General features: G+C 43.0%; 1 protein-coding gene across 10 annotated transcripts in view; it reads right to left on the bottom strand.

Moving 5' to 3' along the window:
• phf2 (PHD finger protein 2) overlaps nt 1–13,890 on the bottom strand; it is a 236,429-nt gene that overhangs the window by 196,868 nt on the left and 25,671 nt on the right. For all 10 annotated transcript variants that reach the window (XM_061831394.1, XM_061831399.1, XM_061831392.1 and 7 more), the window contains one exon: nt 6,065–6,150. In XM_061831394.1, the coding sequence (XP_061687378.1) occupies nt 6,065–6,150 (86 nt within the window). The remainder of the gene's footprint in view (nt 1–6,064; nt 6,151–13,890) is intronic.

Here is a 13,890-nt window from a genome sequence, read left to right as displayed (position 1 = left end):
ACCCTATGTCGCAGTTCGACTTTGTTGTCGTGTCATTGGACTTGCAACCGCATGTCTTGGACATTCGGGTGAAGAGAGGGGCGGAGTTGTCAACTGATCACCACCTCGTGGTGAGTTGACTCCGATGGTGGGGGACGATGCCAGTCTGACGTGGCAGGCCCAAACGTATTGTGAGGGTCTGCTGGGAACGGCTGTCAGATTCCCGTCAGAAGGAATTTCAACTCCCGACGCCGAAATAACTTTAGTCACGTTTCAGCGGAGGTGGGGGACATTGAGTCCGAGTGGATGATGTTCCGTGCATTAACTGCTGAGGCGGCCAACCAGAGCTGTGGCCATAAGGTCGTCTGTGTCTGTCGTGGTGGCAAACCCCGAACACGGTGGTGAACACCAGCAAGTAGGGATGCTCTCAAACTGAAGAAGGAGTCTTATCGGCCATTTTTGGACTCTAGGACTCCCGAGGTAGCCGAGAGGTACAGACTGGCCAAGCATAATGCAGTTTCCATAGTCACTGAGGCAAAAACCCAGGAAAGGAAGAGTTCCGTGAGGCCATAGAGAATGACTTGAAGACGGCTTCGAGGAAATTCTGGTCCACCGTCCGGGACCTCAGGAGGGGGAAGCAGTGCACAGTCAACACTGTATATCATGAGGATGGGGCACTGTTGACCTCAACTCGGGATTTGCGAGTTGGTGAGAGAATTCCTCGAAGAGCTCCTCAATTCCACCAACATGCCTTTCCATGAGGAAGCTGAGTATGGGTTCTCTGAGGTGGGCTCTTCTATAACTGGTTGTTAAAAAGGTCCTTGGTGGCGGGGCTTCGGGGTGGATGAGATTGACCCGGAGTTCCTGAAGCCTCCGGATATTGTGAGGCTATCCTGGTTGACAACCCTCTGGAACATGGCGTGGATATTGGGGACAGTGCTGACTGGGGTGGCGGTCTTCTTTAGGGTGTATTCCAACTATAAGGGGATCATACACCTCAACCTCCCTAGCAAAGTCTATTTATAGATGCTGGAGAGGAGGGTGCATCGGGAAGTCGAATCTCAGATTCCGTTGGAACAATGTGGTTTTCGTCCTGGCCATAGAACAGTGAATCAGCTCTACACCCTCGGCAGGATCCTCAAGGATGCATAGGAGTTTGCCCAAACAGTCTACATGTGCTCCTTGCTCCCTGCTTTTTACAATGTCATTTTCGAAAATCACGGTCCAAGGGTATTCCAGTCTAACCTCATCCATCTGTCAGCCTATCCATTACCACTGCAAACATGAAGGGGCTCAGAACTGTTCCCTGATGCAGTCCCACCTCCATCTTAAATTCTTCTGTCAGCCCAATGGCAAATCTCACCAATGTTCTCCTGCCCTTCTACATGTCCTGTCCTATTCTAACATACAGTGAAGAAAATGAGTATTTGAACACCCTGCAATGTTGCAAGTTCTACCACTTTGAGATCAAGGAGGGGTCTGAAATTTTCATCACAGGTGGATCTCCACTGTGAGAGAGATAATCTGAAATGAAAAATCCAGAAATCACAATGTGTGACTTTTTAACGATTCATTTGTGTGATACAGCTGCAAATAGGTATTTGAACACCTGTCTGTCATCTAGAATTCTGACCCTCAAAGACCTGTTAATCTGCCTTTAAAAGTCCACCTCCATTCAATGTATTATCCTGAATCAGATGTACCCGTGTGAGGTCGTTAGCTGCATAAAGACACCTGTCCATCCCATACGATCAGTAAGACTCAAACTTGTAATGTGGCAAAGACCAAAGAGCTGTCCAAAGACACCAGAGACAAAATTGTAAAACTCGACACAGCTGGAAAGGGCTACGGAGAAATTGCCAAGCAGCTAGGTGAAAAAGGGTTCACTGTTGGAACAATCATTAGAAAATGGAACAAACTAAACATGACGTTCAATTTCAATCGGGTGGAGCCCCATGGAAGATATCACCTCGTGGGGTCTCAATGATCTTCAGAAAGGTGAGAAATCAGCCCAGGACTACACGACAGGACTTGGTTAATGACCTGAAAAGAGCTGGGACCACCATTTCCAAGGTGACTGTTGGTAATACACTAAGACGTCATGGTTTGAAATCATGCATGGGACGGAAGGTTCCCCTGCTGAAACTAGCACATGTCAAGGCCTGTCTTAAGTTTGCCAATGAAAATTTGGATGATACAGAGGAATCATGGGAGAACGTCTGGTGGTCAGATGAGACCAAAACGGAACTTTTGGTCATAATTCCACTCACCATGTTTGGAGGAAGAAGAATGATGAGTTCCATCCCGTGAACACCATCCTTACTGTGAAGCATAGGGATTGTAGCATCATGCTTTGGGGGTGTTTTTCTGCACATGGGGACAGGATGACTGCGCTGTATTAAGGAGAGGATGACCGTGGCCATGTATTGTTCGATTTTGGGTAACAACCTCTTTCCCTCAGTCAGAGCATTGAAGATGGGTCATGGCTGGATCTTTCAACATGACAATGACCCGAAGCACACAGCCAGGAAAACCAAGGAGTGGCTCCGTAAGAGGCATATCAAGGTTCTGGCGTGGCCAAGCCAGTCTCCACATCTAAACCCAATAGAAAATCTTTGGAGAGAGAAGAAAATCCGTGTTTCTCAGCAAGAACCAAGAAACCTGTCTGATCTAGAGAAGATCTGTGTGGAGGAGTGGGCCAAAATATCTCCTGCAGTGTGTGCAACCTTGGTGAACAACTACAGGAAACATTTGACCTTTGTAATTGCAAACAAAAGCTGTTGTACCAAACAACATTGGTTTTCTCGGGTGTTAGAACACTTATTTGCAGCTGTATCACACAAAGTTAAAAAAAAAAAAGATTTTTCTTTTTACATTATCTCTCTCACAATGGACATGCACTGACGATGAAAATTTCAGACCAGTCCATGATTTCTTAGTGGGAGAACTTGTAATATAGCAGCGTGTTCAAATATTTATTTTCTTCACTGTATTTCTCCGCCACACCAGACTTGCGCATGCAGTACCACAGTTTCTCTCCTGGTACTTTGTCATCGGCTTTCTCTTGATCCACAAAGACACAATGTAGCTCCTTCTGACGTTCTCTGTACTTTTCCACTCGTATCCTCAAGTCAAATAATGAATCTGTGGTACTTTTTATCGGCATGAAACCATACTGTTGCTCGCAGATACTTACTTCTGTCCCGAGTCTACACTTCATTGTGTGGCTCATTACCTTTACAAAAACATGCAACATGAATTGGACATTCTAAATTGCCCCTTGGTGTCATTGTGAGTGTGACTGTTGTCTGTCTCCATGTGCTGTGCGATTGTCTGGCAACCAATTCAGGGACCTGCCCATTGACAGCTGGGATAGGCTCCAGCACTCCTGCAACCCTTGTGAGGATAAGCAGCTAAGAAAATGGATGACTGAATGGATGGATGGAGTTCATTTTAGAATATCTGCCTGCAAAGGTATGTTGATCCAAGAAGGGTAATACTCCAAATGCACATTTCTTCATGTTCCCATAACTGTCAGGAAAAGCATTCCATGTTTCAAACAAGTTACTCAGGTGTTGTGAGGCTTTCAATTTCACTCGATCTTTAGCATTGGGCAAGCTGGGCTTTCTGGCAAGTGACTTTTTCACTCTCAGCTCTGGTGCAGATGTCGTATGCCTTCCCTTGAAATATCTTTCATCATCATTCTTTTTACGATTAGACAACTTCTCATTAAAAACCAGACATGTAGGCAAACCTTCTGCTTTGTCAGTGAAAGCAAATAATTGAAAGAAGAACTATTTAAGCTGCTGTCCTCCTCAGCTATTGCTCTCTTTTTTTCCCTTTGCAATCCATGGCCCATCACACACCCGCCGGTTTAGTTGCGAGAGGCAACCGCCACATCGAGCTCTAAAAGCACACATCGCAGGCAATGACGCAAATCTTCACTGACATAAATATTGACTTTTAATATTTATTCCACACAATTTTACACCAGGAGAAAACGTTAATAATATTAGTGTCATGTTTGTCCTTCAGAAATTACATTTAAACTAAAAATAGATTTTTCTCCCCATCTTTTTCCATTTTCATACTTCTTTTCCTTTCGCCTTGTCCTGTTAGGGCTCACCACAGCGTGTCATCTTTTTCCATCTAAGCCTATCTCGTGCATCTTCTTGTTTAACACCCACGGTCCTCATGTCCTCCCTCACAACATCCATCTCCCTTTTCTTTGATCTTCCTCTCGCTCTTTTGCCTGGCATCTCCATCCATCACCCTTCTACCAATATACCTACTCTCTCATCTCTGAACATATCCAAACCATCTAAGTTTGCTCTCTCTAACTTTGTCTCCAAAACATGCAACTTTGGCTGTCCCTCTAATGAGCTAATTTTTAGTCCTATCCAACCTGTTTACCCCAAGCAAGAACCTCAGCATCTTCATTTCTGCTCCCTCCGGTTATGCTTCCTGTTGTTTCTTCAGTGCCACCGTCTCTAATCCGTACATCATGGCCGGCCTCACCACTGTTTTATAAACTTTGTCCTTCATCCTAGCGGAAACTCTTCTGTCGCATAACACACAAGACACCTTTCGCCAGCTGTTCCAACCTGCTTGGACCAGTTTCTTCACTTCTTTACCACACTGTACATTGCTCTTTATTGTTGACCCCAAGTATTTGAAGTCAGCCACCCTCGCGATCTCTTCTCCCTGAAGCTTCACTCCTCCTTCTCCAACCCTCACATTCATGCACATATATTCTGTTTTACTTCGGCTAATCTTCATTCCTCTCCTTTCCAGTGCCTGCCTTCATCTTTCTAATTGTTCCTCCACCCTCTCCCTGCTTTCAGTGCAGATCACAATATCATCTGTGAACATCATAGTCCAAGGGGATTCCAGTCCAACCTCATCTGTCAGCCTATCCATTACTATCACAAACAGGAAGGGGCTCAGCGCAGATCCCTGATGCAGTCCCACCTCCACCTTAAATTCTTCTGACACACGAACGGCACCCCCCACCCCTGTTTTGCTGCCCTGACACATTTCTCCGCCACACCAGACTTGCGCATGCAGTACCACAGTTCCTCTCTTGGTACTCTGTCATAGGCTTTCTCTCGGTCTCCAAGACACAATGTAGTTCCTTCCGACCTTCTCTGTACTTTTCCACGAACATCCTCAAGGCAAATAATGCATCTGTGGTACTTTCTCGGCATGAAACCATACTGTTGCTCGCAGATACGTACTTCTGTCCTGAGTCTAGCCTCCACTACTCTTTCCCATAACATCATTGTGTGGCTCATCATCTTTCTTCCTCTATAGTTCCCACAGCTCTGCAAATTGCCTTTGTTCTTAAAAATGTCCGAAAATCCATTCTTCAGGCGTCTTCTCGCCTGCAAGTATTCTTTTGAATAAGTTGGTCAAAACGTCAGCCACCTCTCCAAATTACTTCCATACCTCTGCAGGTCTGTCATCAGGACCAACTGCTTTTCCATTTTTCATCCTCTTGAGTGCCTTTTTAACTTCACCCATACTCATCATTGCCACTTCCTGGTCTCTCACATTTGCCTCTTCTACTCTTCCTTCTCTTTCATTTTCTTCATTCATCAACTTCTCAAAATATTCTCTATATCTATCTATTTAGCACACTACTGGTACTAGTCAACACATTTTCATCTCTATCCTTAATCACCTTTACTTGCTACACATCCTTCCCATCTCTATTCCCCTGTCTGATTAACTTGTAGAGATCCTTTTCTCCTTACATGTCCATCCTGGTGTACATGTCGTCATACGCCTATTGTATTGTATTGTATAAATTATTTTGCGCATGATTTGAATGCACCTTGAGTCATCCCAAAGAAAGACCAAAGTCACATTTTAGTATTGATTTCACCAATGCAAGACGCACTAACTCGCGTTGCTTTTGTTCATTGCAAAACAGCATTCTCATGACAAAATGCTAACACAGCATGTACGGTATAATGGAAACTAACTGATAACCAGACAATGCCCATTTTATAGCAGTCAAAATATTGTCGAAAGCAGCACATTTTTAATTACTTCATTGTCTTTTTCAAAATATTCTACATACATGTTGACTTGCCGTGGGTCTTCTCACAGTTTGGACAATGATATAGGTCAATATCTGGGGCATCATCTTCATCCACACCAACACAACTGAAAACAGTAAAACAAATTATTCAACTACAGCAATGTAAATTTACATTACATGATGAATGTGTTCTCCATCAGTTTGTGGCAAACATAGCAATCAATCTGTTAAAAAGAAAAAGATACTTCATTTTTTCTCAACCAGCAATTCACACGATGGATGGGCATTTTAGAATTGAATACATTAAATAATATATCACCATAAAATATAATGCCTCACATAGATATCTGCATGAATGCATTTTATCTTTTGACATCAATTTTGCTTTGCTATTTGTCATCAGTGAAACAGATCCAAGAGGACTTTTTAAAATAAGCACAGGTTGCAAGTCATGAGACAACTCTGTTCCAATTTTACAGTTTAAAAAGTTATGGAGCTGGAATCATTTAAAAAAAAAAAAAAAAAAAAAAAAACAACTAGGCATCAGCTTTGTGATTAACCCCTTTCCTGGGGTGTTGGCAGGGCTAGAACTTTACTGAGTCCCAATTGCCCATTGCAAGTCAAACATGGTCACAGGCAAGCGAGCAAAACAAAGGGTAGGCATATGAAAGAAAACTATTGTATGTGTCGGGATGTCAAAATGTTAATGTTATTGTGAAATTAAAAGTCCCTTTATACCATCATGGCCTTATCTTTGCATAAAATAATGAACGGTTGTGCTTAAAATTTAGTTTTGTGCCGTTTTTAGAAAACCAAGACACTGAGCCAGGGAGAAATAGAAATTTAGTCTTTCAGCAGGAATTACGGCAATGAGTAAAAAAGAAAGACAACTGGTGACTTCGTTTTCGCAGGAAAACATTTTGCAAATATCATATCTTGAGAGAGACAATGAGAAAACAAAGATGTTCTCCCATTTGATTTCTAGGCATAGGATGGATGATTACTTTCATTGTGAGTGGCAAACAAAAAACAAAAAAAAAATGGTTTTATCTTCAAAGTTTCCAGGAGGTAAATTGTTCCAAAGTATTTGCTATTGTGTCAGGCCGACCTAAACACATAATATATTGCAAGAGAACAAAAGCAATTGATCAGAAAAAAAATGTACCAAGAGCTGGAGGTAGGGCTCAGAGGCAAGGGCCTGGTTGCCGTGCCTGCACCCATGGGGCTCGGCGAGGCATACAGTGAAGAAAATATGTATTTGAACACCCTGCTATATTGCAAGCTCTCTCTCTCAATCAGAAACCATTGAGGGGTCTGAAATTTTCATCATAGGTGCATGTCCACTGTGAGAGAGATAATCGAAAAAAGAAAAGTCCAGAAATCACAATGTATGATTTTTTTTTAATTTGTGTGATACAGCTGCAAATAAGTATTTGAACACCTGTCCATCAGCTAGAATTCTGACCCTCAAAGACCTGTTATTCTGCCTTTAAAAGTCCACCTCCATTCAATGTATTGTCCTGAATCAGATCCACCTGTGTGAGGTCATGAGCTGCATAAAGAAAACTGTCCACCCCATACAATCAGTCAGACTAAGGCTACAGAGAAATTGCGAAGCAGCTTGGTGAAAAAATGTCCACTGTTGGAACAATCATTACAAAATGGAAGAAGCTAACATGACATTCAATCTCAATCAGAGTGGCCTCCCATGCAAGATGGGGTCTCAATGATCCTTAGAAAGGTTATGAATCAGCCCAGGACTACACGACAAGACTTGGTCAATGACCTGAAAAGAGCTGGGACCACCGTTTCCGGTGTCTGTTGGTAATACACGAAGACGTCATGGTTTGAAATCATGCATGGCACGGAAGCTTCCCCTGCTTAAATCAGCACATGTCAAGGCTCATCTTAAGTTTGGCAATGACTATTTGGATGATACAGAGGAGTAATGGGATAAATTTTTGTGGTCAGATGAGACCAAAATGGAACTTTCAGGTTATAATTCCATTAACCGTGTTTGGAGGAAGACGAATGATGAGTTTTATCCCAAGAACACAATACCTACTGTGAAGCATGGGGGTGGTAGCATCATGCTTTGGGGGTGTTTTTTTTGCACATGGGACAGGACGACAGATCTGAATTCAGGAGAGGATGACCGCGTCCATGTATTGTGAGATTTTGGGGAACATCATCTTTCCCTCAGTCAGAGCATTGAAGATGGGTCGTGGCTGGGTCTTTCAACATGACAATGACCCGAAGCACACACCCAGGAAAACCAAGGAGTGGCTCCGTAAGAAGCATATCAAGGTTCTGGCATGGCCTAGCCAGTATCCACATCTAAACCCAATAGAAAATCTTTGGAGGGAGCTGAAACTCCGTGTTTCTCAGCGACAGCCTAGTCTGATCTCGAGAAGATCTGTGTGGAGGAGTGGGCCAAAATCCTTCCTGCAGTGTGTGTGAAAACCTGGTGAACAACTACAGGAAACGTTTGACCTCTGTAATTGCAAACAAAGGCTACGGTATCAACTATTAACTTTGGTTTTCTCAGGTGTTCAAATACTGATTTGCAGCTGCACAAATAACACAAATAAATGGTTTAAAAAAAAAAAAAAAATCATAGATTTTGACTTCTGGATTTTTCTTTTTAGATTATCTCTCTCACAGTGGACATGCACACACAATGAAAATTTCAGACCCCTCCATGATTTCTAAGTAGGAGAACTTGCAATTTTGCAGAGTGTTCAAATGCTTATTTTCGTCACTGTAGCCCGAAAGGGTAACATGAGTCCCCCTTCCCATTGCCTCACCACAGATGAGAGGGGCCATAGGGGTCGGGTTCAATGTGAGCTGGGCGGAAGCTGAATACGAGGACCTTGGCAATCCGATCCCCTGCTACAGAAACTAGCTCGATGTTACCTCTCTGACAGGGAAATAGCCCCAGCTGGTGTATGAGGGTGAGAAGTTCCGACTAGATATAGACGAACTCGATTATGCACACCACTTTGGCTCTGGTAGCAGTCCTCTTGTGAGGGGTTGGATTCTGTTCCACTCTGGAGTTGGCCGTGGTGAGAGGCGTTGAGCAGGTGTGGGTATACTTACTGCCCCCCGGCTCAGGGTCTGTACATTGGAGTTTACCCCAGAATGTAGCCTCCCTCCGCCTTGAGGTGGGGGGAAGGTTTCCTGACTGTTGTATTTAACTGTGCACCAAACAAGAGTTTAGAGTACCCAACCTTTTTGGACTCCTTTCGAGGGGATGCTGGAGAGCACTCCCTCTGGGGACTCCATCATTCTCCCGGGAGACTTCAATGCCCACGTGGCGAGCATGTGATTTGACTGAATGAAGAATGACTGAAAAATAGCCGGGGATCTGGGGGCTGCAAGCATGATCAAGAGATGATCAAAGGATGATCACCAATTTTAACGGGCAAGTTTTATAAATTGCATTATGAATGAAATATATCAAGTACATCTATAAATAAATGCTATCCTGTTTTCAAAATGTACACAATATTTAAATAGTTCATTGTTTAGGTGCATACTTATACCCCAAAAAAATACAAAATCAACTAAGTAAAGTACTAGAAGTGAAAGTAAATTGAAATCAGATTTGCGTCATGGCATGCAAGCATGCTTTCATAGTTTGTATATCGTATCCACTCAAAAACATTTAATTTCTTGTTTTTGTAAATGGTTGAAAAGCATGAATTTGACAATTATTAACGTCATGTTTCATTATCAGTAAATAATACAGACATTTTTACAACTAATTGCTTCTGAACTCTCACCTCGTGTCTGAGCAAACACTAAGCCCGTGAGCTCCCTTTGACCACTGTGAGCAACATCAGACATGCACTGTGGTCAGATCAGTGTCATCCATTGAAGCTCCATGGCTCATTAAAAGATGCAGATTACAGCATTTATATTCTCACTAGAACATTTTTCATAATTTTGTTTTTGCAAACTTACAATGAAAATGTCAAACAAAAAAATACATTGCTTACCAAACCAAGCCAACTATGAACTATAAATCTGAAAAGTCGCTTCCAACTTTGTTTCTTTCGGAATATTGCAGAAAAACTTTTTTTTCTTACGGCTTGTCCCGTTAGGGGTCGCCACAGCGTGTCATCTTTTTCCATCTTAGCCTATCTCCTGGATCTTCCTCTCTAACCCCAACTGCCCTCATGTCTTCCCTCACCACATCCATAAACCTTCTCTTTGGTCTTCCTCTCGTTCTTTTGCCTGGCATCTCCATCTATCACCCTTCTACCAATATACTCACTCTCTCGCCTGCTGAGTCTGCTCTCTCAAATCTTGTCTCCAAAACATCCAACTTTGGCTATCCCTCTAATGAGCTCATTTCTAATCCTATCCAACCTGCTCATGCCGAGCAAGAACCTCAACATCTTCATTTCTGCTACTTCCAGTTCTGTTTCCTGTTGTTTCTTCAGTACAACCGTCTCTAATTCGTACATCATGGCCGGCCTCATCACTGTTTTGTAAATTTTGCCCTTCATCCTAGACTCTCCTGTCGCATAGAAGACCAGACAACTTCCGCCAACTGTTCCACCCCGCTTGGGCCCATTTCTTCACTTCCTTAACACACTCTCCATTGCTCTTTATTGTTGACCCCAAGATTTTGAAGTCATCCACCCTGGCTATCTCTTCTCCCTGAAGCTTCACTCCTCCTCCTCCGACCCTCACATTCATGCACATATATTCTGTTTTTGTTTGGCTAATCTTCATTCCTCTCCTTTCCAGTGCGTGCCTTCATCTTTCTAATTGTTCCTCCGCCCTCTCCCTGCTTTCACTGCAGAGCACAATATCATCTGCGAACATCATGGTCCAAGGGGATTCCAGTCTAATCTCATCTGTCAGCCTATCCATTACCAATGCAAACAGGAAGGGGCTCAGAGCTGATCCCTGATGCAGTCCCACCTCCACCTTAAATTCTTCTGTCACACCAAAGGCACACCTCACCATTGTTCTGCTGCCATCATACATCTGCTGCACATCCTTCCCATTTCTATCCCTCTGTCTGGCCCACCTGGAGAGATCCTTTTCTCCTTCTTTCGTGTCCAACCTGGTGTAGATGTCTTCATATCCCTCTTGTTTAGCCTTTGCCACCTCTATCTTTGCCCTACGTCGCATCTCGATGTACTCTTTTGCATCTCCTCAGTCCTCTCAGTGTCCCACTTCTTCTTCGCTAATCTCTTTCCTTGTATGACTCCCTGTATTTTGGGGTTCTACCACCAATTCTCCTTCGCCCCTTTCCTACAAAAAAGACATACAAAGTACTCTCCTGTCTGTCTCTCTGATTACCTTGGCTGTCGTAGTCCAGTCTTCCGGGAGCTTCTGCTGTCCATTGAGAGCCTGTCTCACCTCATTCCGAAAGGCCGCACAACATTCTTCCTTTCTCAGCTTCCACCACATGGTTCTCTCCTCTACCTTTGTCTTCTTAAATTTTCCTACACACCACCATCCTATGCTGTCGAGTTACACTCTCCGTTACCATTACTTTACAGTCAGTAATCTCCTTCAGATTACATTGTCTGCACAAAATATAATCCACCTGCGTGCTTCTACCTCCGCTCTTGTAGGTCACTCAATGTTCCTGTCTCTTCTGGAAATCAGGTTCACCGCAGCCAATTCCATCCTTTTGCAAAGGCCACCACTATCTGACCCTCAAAGTTCCGTTGCTAAATGCTGTACTTACCCATCAATTCTTCATCACCCCTGTTTCCTTCACCAACATGTCCATTACAATCTACACCAATCACAACTCTCTCGCTGTCTGGGATGCTCAGAACTACTTCAACTAGTTCCTTCTAGAATTTCTCTTTCAACTCTAGGTCACATCCTACCTGTGGGGCATAGCCACTAGCCACATTATACATAACACCCTCAATTTCAAATTTTAGTCTCCTCACTCGATCTGATACTCTTTTCACCTCCAAGACATTCTTAGCCAGCTCTTCCTTTAAAATAACCCTGACTCCATTTCTCTTCCCATTTTCTCTGTGGTAGAATAATTTAAACCCTGCTCCTAAACTTCTAGCCTTACTCCTAATCATCATGTCAACTAAATCCTGATCTTTTCCTCTCATAGTCCCAACATTCAAAGTCCCTACACTCAGTTTTAGGCTCTGTGCATTCCTCCTTTTCTTCTGACGATGGATCCGGTTTCCTCCTATTCTTTGTCTTCGACACACAGTAGCTGAATTTCTACCGACGCCCTGCAGGTTAGCAGTGCCGGGGGCGGGGGTTGTTAACCCGGGCCACGACCGATCCGGTAAGCGATTCTTTAGATGAACGCTCATATTTGTTTGGCACAGTTTTTACGCCGGATGCCCTTTCTGACACAACCCTCTGCATTTATCTGGGCTTGGGACCGGCCTACAGATTGCACTGGTTTGTGCCCCCATAGGGCTGCATTGCTAAGTAGCTAAGTGAAATGATACAAAATAAGTTCAGCAAGTGAAAGAAAAACAAACGTGTTGCAATTAAGTTCAGAGATAGTGTAAGAGAATGAGCGAAAGTGACTGAGAAACCCTCTCCTTCACAAACTCCATCTGCTTTCTCCACCCTCCACCTTCACTACTATCTTCTGTTACCAAAAGTCGTCTCATCTGCAAAGGAAGTATGCTTGATAAAAGCAGTTGCTTACCATTTATTTTCTTTTATGTCTTTATACAATACAATATTTATTTAAAAATACACTTTACTTATGAGGGGAACATATGTCATTTATATCAATTTCAATGGGGAAATCCACTTTTACATAAGAGCAGCTTTTATATCTAAAAGCTCAATAAAAGCTCAATCGATTTTATCATGAAGTAGATGGGAAGAGAAATGGAGCAGGTGTTATTTCAAAGACACACTCACACTCACAAAAGAACCTCGAACAGCACCTAAAGACCTGCAGGCTCACTGGCAACAGTTAAAGGACGACTTTGTCGATAAAAATAGGCAGGGGAGCACACATTAAAAGTTAGTAGATGAGGTTTCAGTGTTTCTTTGAACGGGGAAATTATCCACAGATTTCACATCGAAACATCTGTACTGTAAATTATTTTTGAAAATGCTGATGGATGGAAAAAGATGACACGCTGCGGCAACCCCCTTATGGGACAAGGCGAAAGGAAAAGAAGAAGATCTTGAGAAAGCTCATGGTGTTACAAGAAGACTCATGGTATTGCAGGATGGTTCACAGTACAGATACAATACTTCTCTTGATCAGAGATTCAGATTACCCCGGCTGCAAAACTGACAGCCAATCAGCGTTTCCTATGTCAGCAGTGCTTGATGATCTGACCACATTCCTACTGGATACGGTTTCACCGGACAGACAACGTCGACCATCTGATATTTTATGGCCGATTTTGGTGAAAAATAATAACAAACGCATCAAACACAACAAAAATATTATCATTACAATGTTCAAGCCTATGCGTTTGAGCCAGAATATACACAGTCGGAACTTGACATGTTGGAGAGGGGAAGTAGATGCTGATGAAAAAGCACAACGGTCCCAAAATATGTAACTCGGGGATTTTCCAGACAGGCTCGTATCGAAAGACTGGTGTTTGTGTTCTCTTTGTGACCTAATGCCAACTGTAGCGGAATGCCAGTGTTGTCATGAGTTTGAAAAGGTCAAACAAAAAATGGAGCGTATCGGAATGAACTTAGATCCTGATCAACATGTCTGCATCACTTCCTCAATCAAGTGTTTGTAGAACAACACCAGTCATAAAATATGTTGTTGTTTATCCCAGCACTTGGGGCTATAGCTAGATGACTAATAACCAGTAATGGTGATGTTATCTTCTATTATCGCCCAAATGAATGCGCACAAAAACAATTTA

The sequence above is a fragment of the Syngnathoides biaculeatus genome, chromosome 10 (assembly GCF_019802595.1).
Source record: "Syngnathoides biaculeatus isolate LvHL_M chromosome 10, ASM1980259v1, whole genome shotgun sequence".
Lineage (NCBI taxonomy): Eukaryota > Metazoa > Chordata > Actinopteri > Syngnathiformes > Syngnathidae > Syngnathoides > Syngnathoides biaculeatus.
Note: the sequence above shows the minus strand (reverse complement) of the source record. Positions and strands in the feature narration are given on the sequence as shown.